General features: G+C 37.6%; 2 protein-coding genes across 3 annotated transcripts in view; both read right to left on the reverse strand.

The window, feature by feature from the left end:
* LOC121323370 (retinol-binding protein 1-like) overlaps positions 1–3110 on the reverse strand; it is a 9622-nt gene extending 6512 nt beyond the window's left edge. For both annotated transcript variants that reach the window (XR_005951139.1, XM_041264401.1), the window contains exons 1-2: positions 2295–3110; positions 287–465 (exon numbers count right to left, since the gene is read on the reverse strand). Coding sequence is in view for 1 of the 2 variants with exons in the window: in XM_041264401.1 (XP_041120335.1) it covers positions 287–465; positions 2295–2367 (252 nt within the window). In the remaining variant the exon portion in view is untranslated. The remainder of the gene's footprint in view (positions 1–286; positions 466–2294) is intronic.
* Positions 3111–4431: 1321 nt separating this feature from the next.
* On the reverse strand, positions 4432–12977 carry nmnat3 (nicotinamide nucleotide adenylyltransferase 3). The gene is made up of 5 exons (XM_041264400.1): positions 12880–12977; positions 11939–12087; positions 7795–7978; positions 5621–5718; positions 4432–5040 (listed from the first exon to the last, which is right to left on the reverse strand). The coding sequence occupies exons 2-5, from the start codon at positions 12045–12047 to the stop codon at positions 4649–4651; spliced, it is 783 nt and encodes a 260-aa protein (XP_041120334.1). The 5' UTR covers positions 12048–12087; positions 12880–12977; the 3' UTR covers positions 4432–4648.
* Between the last annotated feature and the right edge of the window lie 2195 nt (positions 12978–15172).

Below are 15172 nucleotides of genomic sequence, written 5' to 3' on the forward strand. Positions count from 1 at the left end.
TATATAAATACAACTCGACTGCACTATGATAAAGGCACATTAAGCTGTAGAAAAACACGGAAAGCCTGACATTACTGTGCAAATGAACCACTGTAAAGTATTAGCGCTAGTGCATTCTGACACATTCAATGGAATACATACACAGTTTAAAGAAAAGACGTTCTGTACAGATGTTCAATGTAAGTGTGAATATCTGTATTAGATTTCCAAAATCACCCAACAGCAGCCGCGCAGTTTAACCTTTGACCTCCTGACGGTGTTGTAAGCGGCCCCTGCTAATTCTTACCATGCATTTACGATCATCCACCCCCGACAGATCCTCTTCGAACTCCTTCCCGACCTCGAAATCCATGACGTAATTTTTAAAGGTGCTGAGAGTTTTAATGATCATGTGATCTCCATTCTGGATGACGTCTTTATCGGGTTTCAGCAAGGTAGCGATTTTCCTAATTGCAACACTTAAGTCTGCAACAATCAAAGGGATTTCAAATGAAGTAGTAAGTAAATCCCTTGCAAATTGATGATTTGTAATTACAGTAGGATCACAAGACAATAGTGTGCATTTAGGGTGTCCTGCGCTGAAAATGGTGCACAATTTTATTTTTTCTACAGCAGTTTTCATTTGTTCTCTTGGGCTGCATTTACACTGGGTCCTTTTCAAAGGGACTCGGTCTGATTCGATTCGTTTGAAACACGTATCAACGTCCTTGCTGTTCACACTTATCTACGAGCAAAGGGGCCAAGTTTGTTTGGATGTGAGCTAAGGCTAGTTTTTTTTTTGGTCCTTTTCCTTTTTTTTTTTTCAGGACCGAGTACGTTTGTGTTCACAATGCAGTTTGCAAATGGCCTCGATTTGTTTATTGTGACCAGATCTGCACCAGATGTTTACCTGTTCTGCAAGTCATATTGATGAATACATTTCTTGAATGGTGTACAGTTGGAGAATTCTGCACAATCCTCCTAATGCCATTAAACAAAGTAATTTGATATATATATATATATATATATATATATATATATATATATATATATATATATATATATATATATAATATATATTTGTGAGTTTTGTCAAGCACGGGTTGGATTTTGGTGTCTGACAACATTTTTTACCAGCGCTTCAGTTTGTCTGTCCATGTAGTTTGGATTACCAGATTTGTTCAGTGAAAAATTGGGGCGTTTTTTCTTCAACAGTAACTCTGATGCCGTTAACAAAAAAACAGCAGTATATAAAATAACACAATACTAGTTTAAAACTTAAACATCAGGTGAATTTATTGAAGATCATAACAAATCATTATTGTCCTTATACTGTCATCTAGTCAAAACATGTTAAAATTGTACAAAAAGCCAGATTTAAAAAAGAAAATAGATAAACTATTACCATTTAAACATATGGTATACACAATCAGAATGACTAAACAAATAATCCATCAGATTGTTTATTTTATTTTTGAATGGCGCTAACACACATCCCAATACATCCTCTGCTATTGACTTGCTGAGCACGCCGATAGAGTTTTGTACATTTAAAAAAATACAATAGCAAAACTGTGACGATTAACAATTTTACTGTTTCTGATCGGGACAAACGATTAAGGCTGAAAACTGTGACTATCTCAATTAACCGTGAAATATTTACTTCCTAGTCAGGTTGCCTTTGTTTCCTATATGCAAAAGGACCAAGTCCACCTGTTGTTCACATTGATGTTTAGCAAACAAACAAAACTAGGCACGTTTGCAAAATGGAGCGAGACCACCTTTTTAGGTGGACTCGGTACGGTTCATTGTTTCCCAAGCGGACTTTGTTGTTCACACTTCACACCAAACGTACAGAACCCTCTAAATGGACCCAGTGTGAACACAGCCATATATGACACATTCAGTAGAACTTCTGCACTGATAGAGAAATATGACAACAAGGCAACTGCATTAAGTCGTGGAATGGCAATAAAAAGACAATGGGAAGGAAATAATACTCTTCCTAATTGGCTTGCTGATTAGTTAATTGATTGGAATCACCTGCAGCACACAGCTTCCTTAGTGGACAGTCGTGTGTATATATATATATATATATATATATATATATAATATAGCTATATATATATATATATATATATATAATATATATATATATATATTTGCACTTACTGAAATACCAAATATACAACCATAGCAAAAATAAATAAAACTTTGAAACAAATCCAGCTACAGTACTTGTGTAATCTCACTGTTGCATGAAATACTCATAATAGCAGCAACAGAACATAATTACAAAATATAGACATTCTTACCCAGTGCTTTCAAGTACTCCTCAAAGTTGTCATTACTGAGCATCTTCCAATATCCATTGAAATCTGTAGGCATTTTCCTAAAATAAAAGCAAAACTAGTGGAGATGAATAACTTTTCCCTGCTGTCAGTAAAAAGTGCACTGCTCCACCTATGAGAGTTAGAATCTCAATCTTCAAGCCTGGGCTTGCCAAGGCTGTTTATCGGCACAGTCTGCACAATGGGAGCTCTGTAACCAGATTAACGTGTTGTTCTAAACACACACACGCACACACAGCACCAAGGTGAACCCTCCTGATCAGTATTACAACTGCAGCAAGCCAATTTGCGTCAGATAAGCCTCCAGATTGATACAGATTTTACTAACCTCATGTTCTGTATAGCTTTCCTTCAGGGTCCTAGTTTCTATATTCTCCCTTTTAAATCAGCTCTCTATTAGCACTGAACAGCGAGGTAAGGTCTTATGACTGTGACAAGGATGCTCTCACTCACAATAAGGTTTATCGGTGTCAGACAGCTGTAATATTAAACCAGTCAGTGTTTCATGTGTGACTGTAGTTCTGAGCAGCAGTGGGTGATATCAATCAGCTTTAAGATATTACCTTGATGCTGTGAATGAATTAGTTGAGTGTTTTCTGTGATTATTTATATTGATCTGCTATATATATTTCAATTGAATGCAGTCATTTTTAATCATTCTAGGTGCTGCAACCTCTTTATTTGCATGCCATTAACTTAAGCTAATTCTGCATTGTCCATTGCTGATTCCAATGGCTTTTAATTGTGCAATGCTCTGTATCCTAAGCAATGCATTTCACATCACTAAACTGTATTCCACTTAATTCTTGAGTTTCTTGAAAATGGCTACGAGAGTCCTCTAATACAACATGGTTTATAGTTTTGTTTTATGTTGGCCTTACCTGGTTAAAAAAAATTGGATTTGGATACAAATAATGTGGATTCACGCTACAACAGGATGTCAGCTTTAAACAGCATTCATCAGCTCTACAAATCTGCACAAAGCAATACAAATTCCCCAAAAAAGAAGCTTTCTTCTCAATTTGACACACATTTTTAAGAAAATCATATGTAGTTGTGACACTCTTTTGTCATGAAAGCAGGGCTCTGCTTTCAGTGCACCTGGTTGCTGTATTACGTTTTACTATAGGAACGATCACCCACATTGTGAGACATCTATACTGTTAGGAACCGGGAACAAAAGGTTAAAGGATGCTGCTTGGAGGACTGTTCTTCTGTTTAGTTTACGTGTTTGAAATAATCAGTTGCTGTTTTTACATTTTTGACTTCCTTGCCATGCACTGTTACCTCCTGCTCTCCTGTGGCTACCACTTAAAGACTGCAATGATGTATAATACAGTTGGTACAACTGGTCAAGTCTGGACGGGTAAATGAGATACAGGCGAATGAGAGAGCCTCCTTGGTGATTGACTGTCTGAAATACCCAGGCATAGTAGCTCTTTACCATTCTTTCACATTTTTAACATTGACTCAAGTCTGTCTAGATGTATTTCCTGCCAGGCATTATAAGCAAATAAAGCCCCTAACTCAGATGTCAATCTGTATGGTGGTATTCATGTCATTGTACATATGGAGGCTGTTGCATGAAAAAGATTTTCAGAAACAATTGTAGAAAACCACCTGACATTAAACCAGACAGTGAACAATGCAGAAACGTTTCACATGACACTTTCCAAAGGGGTGTGTTTATTTCAGCATAAAGTGCTTAGAAGCAATATCAGGGGCTTGGCTACAGCACTGAACAGTAAGATATACAATCACAGAGCATTGACATGAACGAATAAGACTTTACAAGAAGCAAGGGGAGTTAAACTGGAATTATGAATGATCTACAATGTTATTGGATTATTTATTTTTTTAAATCAATTTGTAATGCAATGCATACAAATTCTTATAAAACTATATTGTAACTATATGTACGTAAAAAATAAACTTTTTGATGTAGCCTGTGCAACACCGTTGCTGTATTACCAACCCTACAAAGGGAATTGAAATCCAGTTGGTGTTTACCAGATGGCTGATGACACCTGAAGACTTGAAAAACAGCTCTGTACACACAGGCCAGAGCACCTTAAAAAAGACACAGAACAGCCAAGAATGACTGTGTGTTGTTTAATGAAGTAATAGTAGAAGTAGATTAAATACTCTATAACAGCGTATACTTAATACAGCACGTTTTTCATTATTAACCACTATTAGATACCAATAAAAAAGGCACTACATGACATAAAAATATAAGCACCAAACGACTGCTTCTGATGACATTTTGTTTTCCGTCTGTGAATAAACCCACTCTTTCAGGGAGAGTGAAGTCCTCCTCATTCACTCATTGTTTGTTTGAGGGGCTGCAGGATGTCACCTGCATTCTTCAGCTCGCTCTCTGCAGTGTACAAGTCATGCTGTTTAATGTACTTAATGACAGAGTCTGGGAGCAGGTACCTGACACTCTGTCCCCGACGCAAAGCCCGGCGGATTTCGGTGGCGCTGATTTCATTTTGGATCCACTCCCTTACCAAGTGGATATTGTGCCGGTGTCTGGTGAGGGTGTCCGACTCGTGTATGAACCTGTGCATGTCTGTCAAGCCGCGACTGATGCATACCAGGCCAAACTTGCCGACCACTTCCACAATGTGCTCTTCCCTCCACAGCTTAGGAATTTTGAATGTCTCCAAGAAATCAGCCCCGCACAGCAATTTCAGCTGCGGTGATCCTAAAGGAAGGCAAAGAATAAAGAAAGATTTCGATTTTCAGCTATGCAGTCTTTATAACCATAATGAGACACTCAGTAACTTAGCCTTGCTCCTTGCTCCAAGTAATATATAACATATATATATATATATATATATATATATATATATATATATATATATATAAGCTTTATATAATGCAAGGAAATACTTGCAGTCCTCCTCGTTCACAGTCAGCTTTAAACCTGCAATTTCCTGATTCTCGTAGATTTCCTTTTCTCGTGTTAAACAATTTACTGCTCTTAATGCTTTTCATGAATAATTGCCTTTTACTATCCATTTAGGTTGCCAGAAAGAGCTTCCATTTCCCTGAATGCTTCGACTGCCTCTGGAGATGGATGCAGCAGCTTTCCTCATATTAACATATTTGGCCAATTCATGTCAGTTCTGCCCATCTACACATCAGAATGAAACCTGATGAAGTACAAGCAGGGGCAGGCATGTGCTTGCAAAAAAAAAAAAAAAAAAAAAAAAAAAACTCCCGGCACAGATTATTGTGGGAATCAGGGTCATTGTTAAAAACTCAGTAAGCATGCAGCATACCTGGATATGAATTCATGTCCTGCTTAGTCTTGTTCACACATGTATCTTGCACGCTTCCCTTTAGGCGATCAGGATTGTGCAGTCTGTTATAATGGTGCCTACAGCATAATGGGGGGGGTAAAAAAAAAAAAAAAAAAAAAAAAAAAAGGTATCCTCTCAGAAGATTTAGTCTAACATTCAATTAGTCAAGAACAATGTGCTTCTGGGCCACAGCAAAGCAAGACAAGAGGCCACTTCATGTTTTAATCAGTTGTTTGTGAAGTGCAGCTTAAAACATAGCTTTCATAAGGGAATTTGCATTAGTGGCAAGGAGCATTTTGTAACATGTGACAAGTGCTTGGAGAGCGAGCTAGCTCTCGCTCGCTCGCTCTCTCTCTCTCTCTCTCTCTAACAAAAAGGGGCTTTTAATCCCGTCGTCTCCATGCTACTGTAACGTACTTGAAATTAATAATGTGGAAAAAGAAAATATGCATTGCCAGACCAACTGCTACAGTAAGTCTTTACTGTGCATTAAAGAAAACCTTTGACATGGGGTCCAGTTTACAAAGCAGCACTGAAAACCCACACGATAGAGCAAAAACACGACCAATGCATAAGCATGAGCTAGACTTTTAGACGCCCGCTCAAGACTACAAAATTGTATTTCTACAGCTATAACTTACTAAAGCATTCTTCCACTTACTCGAAACTTTGCTCAGATTATGGTCAACCTATTTTTTTAACCAATGCATGTTTATCAGCAGCTTTTGATAATGCCATAGTGTTACAGTAGTGGTAATTCAATATTAGTGTTACATAGAGAAGGTGCTGTCAGCACAAAATTAAAACAAAAAAAAGTGTTTAAGAACTGCCACTTCACACACCGGTGTGAAATGTTTCTGTTTTGAACACAAAACCTACAGTACATTGAATATATAAGCTTCCTGCAGAAGTCTTCTACTGTGGGGTACCACGTTACAGTAAATTAACATCTAAACAAAGGAGTGAAAAGCACTTTAATTTGCCACAAAATACATTACAATACAGTATATTTTCAATGCAAAATTGGCTAAATTAAAAGCTTTGTAGTGCACTGCAGAAACGTCTTCCGAGAGCCAAGTAATTACTCTAGCCCTTGCTGTCTTACAAGTAGGAGATAAATTGCAAGCTGTTTGCCAAAAAGACAAGAGGTGTTACTCAACATGCTTACAAGTCTGTTAAAAATGCCATGACTGACCTCTCTATTTGTTTAATAATCAATTCAAATATTGCTAACTGCAATGCAATTAGCGGGAAAAAATCTTGGGTAACAGTAAAGACAGCAAAAGGTTATAATGAAGGTTTTCACTGAAAAGTCAACACATTCATTCAATGGCAATTACTGTTCTTATTCTAATCTCCAACCACAAAATCGTACTCCCGAGAACCTGATACCTGCCAGCCAATTACATCTTCACTAATACCCACAGGCCAAGCTCCTGTTACCTCACTGGAATGAACACAATTTCCTCCAGCAAAGTAAAAACGATAATGAATCTGCAGAACCAAATCATTCCAATACTGGAACAAAGAACTAGAACGGAGGGGCTGGCTTTACCCATTCCTGCTTGCATTGATACTGGAATTGTTCTTGGGGGGGGGGGGGGGGGGGGACACACACACATAAGAGGCAACCAGAAAGAAAGCCTGTATTTATATAAAAACATGCTTCACTGAATGAATGAATGAATTAATTTGCCACCCCTGTCCCATGTTAAGCTTTTGTTGGACAGCTAATGTTAAAATGGCTCATTAGCAGGAATTATCTTTTTAACTGATGAAAGCAGCTGTCTTATTACATGTTAAAGGCTTCAATTTAGTTTATACGGCCAATTTTCTTCTACATTACCTCGTCCACCATTATTGAGCTTTCCAAATGCTGCTGATTAAGAGAGAAACCCAAAAGGCAAGATTAGTGCAGCCGGGACCTGCCACTCATTGGCTTTAAGGAGAGCCAGGTTCACTCTCCCCTACCTCCTTTCACCAATGACAATGACCCACAATGCAGCGCTGCACACATCTGCAATTCCATTTGATGCTGGTCCTCAAACTCGCCCCACTGGACTCTGCAATTCATTTTTGTTATTTTACATAAAGCGCATGCAATTGCAGGCAGGTTCTAGGCTTCAGCTGTTTCACTGCTGGTCTGTCTTTACCTCAGTACCTCGACTGTCTCGCTCCAGTGCTGCTGTTGGCTCTCCCAGGGGTCCACTCTGATCCAGTTAGAAGTCTCCAGAGCCAGACGACTCATGGCAACACGATGCCTTGCCGAGACCAGGCCTTTCTTACCATATTCATCACTGACAGGGGAAATGATGCCCTCAATGACTTTATATCGTCCTTTAAGAACAAACAGACACAGTCTTACAAAAAAGTAACGTAATGAGGTGAAACATTGCTTAGAGAACCCTGGGGATTGAGTAAGTGCTGGGAAAAATGTTTTAAAATAACTAAAATTATATATATATATATATAACTTACATTTGCTTTAGAGGAAGATGATGCATTTACAGTATGGCATGCTTGTAATATATTTACAGATATTACATACAGGAGAGAGAAACTCAAAGCCTCAGATGCCCTGGGGCTTACAGTAAATACAATCCTGTTCTGTATGCAAACCAGTCAGAACGTCAGCTTATTATTTGATTTAGTACCCTAATTAAGACTGACACAAGCCCCCTCGTTGAAAGGCCAGTGTATTAGCACATGATACAATTCTGTAGCACTGTCCTCCAGAGCTCTCTGTTCATTCACTGAAGCACAAAGCATTTTACAAGACTCTCTCTCTCCTGCTTATATGAATATTTCTTCTTGTGTACCCATGGCAATGCAGATTTAGTGACAGGATTCACTGTATCCTGGAGGATTAAGCAAGTCCTAAGCATTTACTATACCATATGGAATGACAACGGTCCATCAAACGTATTAAATAAAAAACAAAAATAAAAGCAATTGTGGTACAGTAAGAGTGTTGCATACATTAAACAGTAACAGAAAGACATCTGGTTTTAAAGAATAAGAAATAATTCCTTCATTTAATATTTGATGGGTTTATGACAAATGCAGCAAATTGCCTAACAGCGTATGAAAACATTGAACACAACTTTCACAACTGATTTGAAAGCTAGTTTCCAAACCAAAGCACAGCCCTTTTTACTCATCCATGTTTCCTCTGCCTTTATCAATGGAAAAGGATGCAGACTGAGATAAGACCACACAGTGCTCAAGCTGCTTTTAGAATAAACATTGTGTTACAAAAAATCCTGAATAAAACTCAAATGCACACACGGTCATACATACTGGAGAAAAGAAACCTTCCAATCTGTGAAAGACCACACTGTGGATTAGCCACACACGAGGCAAACCCAAAGTCTGCAGCCTAATCTCATGGAATAGAAGTATTTATCGGCCAGAACAGAAATGCTTTTCTTCTAAAACTACTAAATAGACACTACATTCTTGGCTAGGGCCAATTTAAAGCTCTGTAATGGGGGGGGGGGAAATAAATAAATAAATAAATTGCCATAATCTACAGTGCAGGCTCCCTGTTACAATGTGTGTATGCAATCTTTTAAACAGACTGCAAACCAGGAGTCAGACCATTGCTTAACAATACATAGATTTTCAGAGAGGTTGCCATTTAATACATGTGCAATAAATGTGAAAGCCACACTGTAATTCAGCTTACTCAGACAAGGGCTACAGTATATTGGAAGCAGGCCAGGAATGGCAGTGTTTCACCACTGTGCAGGGCCATGGCTCCTTTGATTGCTACAAAGCAGATAGGAAAAATACACTTAAGAGACTCAAACACTGTTAGAGATGTTGGTTTTTTATCAAAGCTATCGTTTTTCAATTATCTAAACAATGGCAGTATTTAAATCCTCCAACGTTCATCCTGTGGATCCTAGTATACGGAGCCTTTCACGTACCTGCAGGTGCTAGCAAAGTATAGAGGCTGTATTACTGTTCAAAAACAAGGGTGTGTGTATGCGTGAAGGTCTGGCTTCTTGTGTACCCCAGATTACATTTCTTGACCCTTGATAATATTCACACGGTTTCTAATAGCTTAAAACTAAATAATTACAAGGAAGTTTGTATATAGTACTTTGTTCTTCTCATTGACCAGGATTTACCAGGGATTTATCAATGAACACAGAATGTAATTGTCTTTACTTATGTCATGCATCACATGAGCTCACATTTAGTATACACTCTCCACTACTAAACATGTGTCAGTTTTACATGTTCATGAACTTGCCACAATAGTTCTTATCCTTCATCTTCAACTCAAGAAAACACACAAGGATCTGTTCTGCCAACTCTTACAAAACAGAATATTTTACATTTTATTTCAATATAATAACATGGTACAAATCAAATAATGTTACACAGTATTTGCTTGTTCCAGTTCATGCTAGTCCTGTCCCAAATGCAGAATCTTCCAAAAACTACCAACCTATTTTACTGCGTTAAGTTTTGCATCACCAAGAATTTTAGGATTGGGACACAATTTTTAAAAACCAAAAAAAAACAAAAAAAACATAATGAACATAATTTAGATATTTTATTTAACATCATGTGATCAAAGAAACTACAAAATGATATTGCAAAAGTCTACCAGAAGCTAGAATAGTAGTAGTTTTTTAATGTTAGATTTCAAAATGTCACATTTGTCAGTTGTTCATTAAGTATATGGAAAACTACAAAGTGGTATGTAATTTAACATGTTAACGTAACATTATTCAGCAGGTTTAATTTGACTTGAGTTATTCCATAGGGTGATACAAAACTTTTAGCTGTAGCTATACATAGAAAATGACATTTTTTTCTGATCACAACCTACCTCTTTTTTTGGTTTTTAACAAGCGCTACAGTTTTTTTAGTTTAAACTTGCTTGCAAGCTCATGGACTAATATCTGAGTATGTGAGTATTTCTGATATTAATCTTTAATCCAGTATCAGGCCTGAGAAACAACACTAAAATGTACATAGAAGTTTATGGACTGGAACAGTATAGAGAGAATAATACTGGATGACAGGGGTGCAAATAACACTTCCACAGCAGGGAGTTGCATTAGCCTGTTCGCCAAACCTAGTTAAAGGCATAGCTATAGAAAATGTAGGTTATATCCATCTATGTTAACATGGTTCCTACAGAGACCCAGTTATTTACTGCACAGTGTACAATACCTATCAGCAAGGTCCTATATGTTATGCTTCATAAGAATCCTTTTCAAGTAGTTTGCACATTAAAAACTGACATTTACAATTAGCTAAAGCTAAAGTAATTTGGCCCTGCACAGTTAAATAGACTCAATCTTCCATCAGAGGCAATCTGTGGAATATTGTTTTAATTTCAATTCAAAAGTCAGCATGGTACTGTATGTTCATATGCTTTATCATATTTTTTTTCAGGCTAATTGAAGACTCTGCAAACTCAGTCAAATTCTAAAACAGATAGTATTACATAAACAAAAAACATTATCAGGCAAATTGTTCTTTAAATATGTGGGTACAAACAAACACAAATTGAGAAATAATAATTTTTTTTTCAAACTTTTAGTTGAAAGCACTACACTTTACATTAGAAAAGGCGAAGTGTGTCTGTTTGCACAGAAATTAAATAATGTGAAAGCAAACAGCTAAATTTCAATGTAGATTAGGATTAAATTCATTTCTCACATGTGATGGTATTAAATGGATTACAAAGTTCAAATATTGCAATCCCCCCCCCCCCCCCCCCCCCCCCCAAAAAAAAAAAAAACAGCTTTAAAATACAAGAGTTGTTATCTCATAGTAGCAGATGCAATATGCTTAACCAGAGCTTTGGAAGCAGATGGTACACTGAGAGGAAAGCACTGTTTCTACTTCAACTGCAATGCAATGCATTTTCCAGGCTAGGGAACGTACAATTGCTTCTCCACCCAAAGGCAGATTCTGCTGAGAAATCTGCACCACCTGCTTGAGAAATGACATGCAATTACTTGAGGCATTTTTCCGACCAGCACAAAACAGGCCCTTTACTTGTGTGTTTTAAACTCAGCAAAGAGGTGAGAGACCTAGCAAGCAATGTAGTATGCTGAACTGAATAGCACAGACAGCACATCCATTCATAACATTGGGTCAGCAACCGTCCTCAGCTGGTCAAACCAAATTATCAGGCATTATCAATCCTAAAGTAAGTTGTCTTGTACTAAAATGAGTTCCCCGTTATATAACAACCATTAGATAGTTTAGGTCATACCTTTCATAATTTAAGCTAAAACTTATCAAATGATCTACTGCAGTACCAACCTGTTTGATGCATGTGGTCCCTCGCTAATTCAAACAAGCGCATGTGCTGGTGGGTAATGGGGTTGAAGGAGCCACATGCAAGGAGGACTAGGGGAATCCTCCCAACCATTTCAGAAGAGCGTTTACAACCGTCCTCACTTCATGTTTTGCTGTAAAAAAAAAAAAATCTCAATAGGGTTAATAATATTCTGCAACCAAGTGATCAAACTGTTCTCTCTTTTTTCCAGTCAAGTCGTTGTGTGCGCTCTCTTGCAAATGCAAGCGGTCATTGATGGATATCCCGCACCTGTTGCGAGGTTATATGCAAGCTTAACGATCGAGTGCTTTGTCACTTTTACATTTATGACTCTGCAACGGGTAGAGGCGACAGAAGCTAGCCTTACAAATATCACAATAATCAATAGACAGTATATATCTATTTTCTGGATCTCGCTGGAATCACGAACTATGCAACCACATCTGCACATCCTGTGGACATGTGTGTTATGTTTAGAACGAAACGTTTGCTCTGTAATTACTGGTTCGCTATGGTGACATACTTATGTGTGTGTTACTTAATGGATTCATTTGACTATGCCACAAACGAATATACATTAGCAGGCTTCAAGTTATGGAACTCCGAATGGATAATTCAGAGCGAACGTTTTCCATCGAGCCTCCTTAATCTAGAGATACTCAAAATCCCTATATTAATAAAACAACAATAATAAAAACAGCCAGTGACGGGTGTTAAACAAATGACTTTAATCTCAGTTCGTAGTAATAATACCTTTCACCTAAATGCTTATACAGAGTAGTCTGGTCAAATGAGTGACTACAAACGACGCATGATGAACTCATTATTAAATTATACGATAACTATTTATATACAGTATATCACATTGCCATTTATTGTACTAATCTTGCTGATAACAATCAAAAACACTCATATGTTTGTTTACCTTTCTCTGACCAGTGCATACCAGGTGCGCAACACCATTTTCATTCCCCCTCAGAGCAAATGTCGTATTCTAAGTGTCCTGATGAGAACAGTATAGAGCCATCTGCTGGTTGAATTATACACACATTGCGCCACCAGTCTTTCACTTCCACCAGTCCTTCTTTTCCTGCCTGAAAGTAGATAAGAAATGGTAGTTGTTTATAGTTTTTGTCAAGTAGACAAAGTTTCAACTTCTTTCCTGTTTGGTAGCGAGGAACTCCCTCGCTAGTTCCACGGTGGCTTAGCGTGGTATCTTTGCTGTGATGCTGCGGATGACTTGAAACCGATTTGAGCCCATAGCTGTGAAAAGTCCTCGCCGAGTTCAGTATTTTGGTCTAAGACAGTGATATAGCTGAAACATGCGCCAGCTTTATTTTTTTTTCTTTTTATTTATGGTGTTTTATGTTGTTTGCTATGGTGTTACGTTGCAATCCTCTTGCCAGGTCGTCTATGTTAATGATAGTCTGTTCTCAATTACCTCATTTGGATGAATAACAGTTTTAATGGACTGATTGAGCATGATTAAAAAGAAGAAAAAAAAGATAATAAATCAATTTTATAACCTTTACTAACAGTCCGAGCATGATCGAGAGTTCATTATCCAGTGTGGTTGTTTGTAATTGATTTTCTTGCTGTATGTACCAGTGTGCTCAACATGACTTTTGAAGAATTCGTATAGTAATGCTATATGTAATGCTGTATGTTATCTAGGCGATACATACCATACCAAATTACTAAACCTTTGCTTGAGTGAAATCATTGAACATTAAAACAGGAAAAAAAAAAAAAAAAAAAACAGCAGGTAGTAAAAAAATAAAAGAAAATAAATGACAGTATCATGCTAATCACACAAGCAACCCCAGAAACCTGGATTTCTGAACCCAGTGGTACACTGCCTAACAATTTCAGAGTGAATGAGGAGGTTTGAACTTCATATAGAGTACGGTCACCAGCCCCATATTCCCACAGCTGATGGATGGCAAGGTTAATGCACGGCACTTAAAAATGTATCTTTTTAAAAAAAACATACCCTATCTGATCTCTCTCTCCCTTCTCACCACCACTTGCACTGAGTGCATTGGTAGCCTGTACATACCAAAGTGTTATTGCTGAGAATGCAGCTAACCTGTCCATGAACTGCTTTAGGGACACGCGACAAAGCACTGCTCCACGATTGCCGGAGAAGAGATGAAGCACGCTCAATATTAAAATAGCTTGGGTGCTAATGTATAAATACGTTATGATAACCTTCTGTACAGAATAGTCTCATCTCATCAATGTCTTATAACATTTTGAGCTGAATTGCAGATCACATATATGCCAGTTTTGTATATTATGTTGAGTTTAATGTTTTATATTGTGCCATAAATGTGTAATAACCAGACCATTAAAAAGTACATTTTGATTAGCTCAAAGTTTACCATTGTGTTTCTGGTGAGATATATGTTGTGTTAGAGCCTCCTTTGTCCTGCCCTTATGTGACCCAAGACAAGTGTTTTATTCTCCTTGTTTTACTGTGAGAGGAAGAGAAGCTGGCATTTGGGTTGTATTCTGCCAGAGGGATGTCTGTGAGGCTTGTGCTTTGTATTTTTAGGTTTTCTCACTGAAACGGAACAGAAATTTAAAATGCTGTAGAATTGTGCCAAATGTTGCATTACTAGTGTTTTTATAGGGAGAACAAAAAATTGAATAATTATCATTTTTGCAAACCGATGGATTACATGCACACAATATATTCAATATGGGACATCCTGTCCCAAATGACATTGCAGCTTTATAGTATTATTCAAACCCGGGACCTTTCTTTCTCCAGATCTAAAATATTCAGATCAGCTGGTTAATGTGCAAAGCACACATGCCTTTAACCTCTGGAGGCCTAGGTTTAAATGGTGGGTTTAAAAGTTGTAACCCAAAAAAACTATTAAATTATATTGAGGAGAACACGTGTCTGATTTGAAAATGATCATTTCAGAAGTTTACTCTGAAATTACTAAACCAAGCAGATGTATCTCTGTTGCTGTCAGCCCCTGTTTTGTGTGTCTCTGTGTGTGTTCAGGGTTCACTGACTGTGCACAGCCCTCACCTCTACCTCTCTCTTGTCTAAGAGCTCTACACACTGTCTGATTATATCATTGATTTCATTCTCCTTGCCATTATTATGCTGGAAGCCAGTCCGTCGCATTACATTACTTTTACTTCCTGAGCTGTTGTCGTGTTTTGCAAAGCTACGTTTCCTGTGAGCAAATCTCTTTAGG

This window comes from Polyodon spathula, chromosome 11 (genome assembly GCF_017654505.1).
Source record: "Polyodon spathula isolate WHYD16114869_AA chromosome 11, ASM1765450v1, whole genome shotgun sequence".
Lineage (NCBI taxonomy): Eukaryota > Metazoa > Chordata > Actinopteri > Acipenseriformes > Polyodontidae > Polyodon > Polyodon spathula.

Coding starts and splice junctions, on each gene's coding strand:
- nmnat3 (XM_041264400.1), bottom strand. CDS start 12,047: ATGGTTGGGAGGATTCCCCTAGTCCTCCTTGCATGTGGCTCCTTCAAC. Junction 7,979..11,938: donor GGACCACATGCATCAAACAG/GTTGGTACTGCA, acceptor TTGTTCTTAAAG/GACGATATAAAGTCATTGAG. Junction 5,041..5,620: donor GGACATGAATTCATATCCAG/GTATGCTGCATG, acceptor GCCTTCCTTTAG/GATCACCGCAGCTGAAATTG.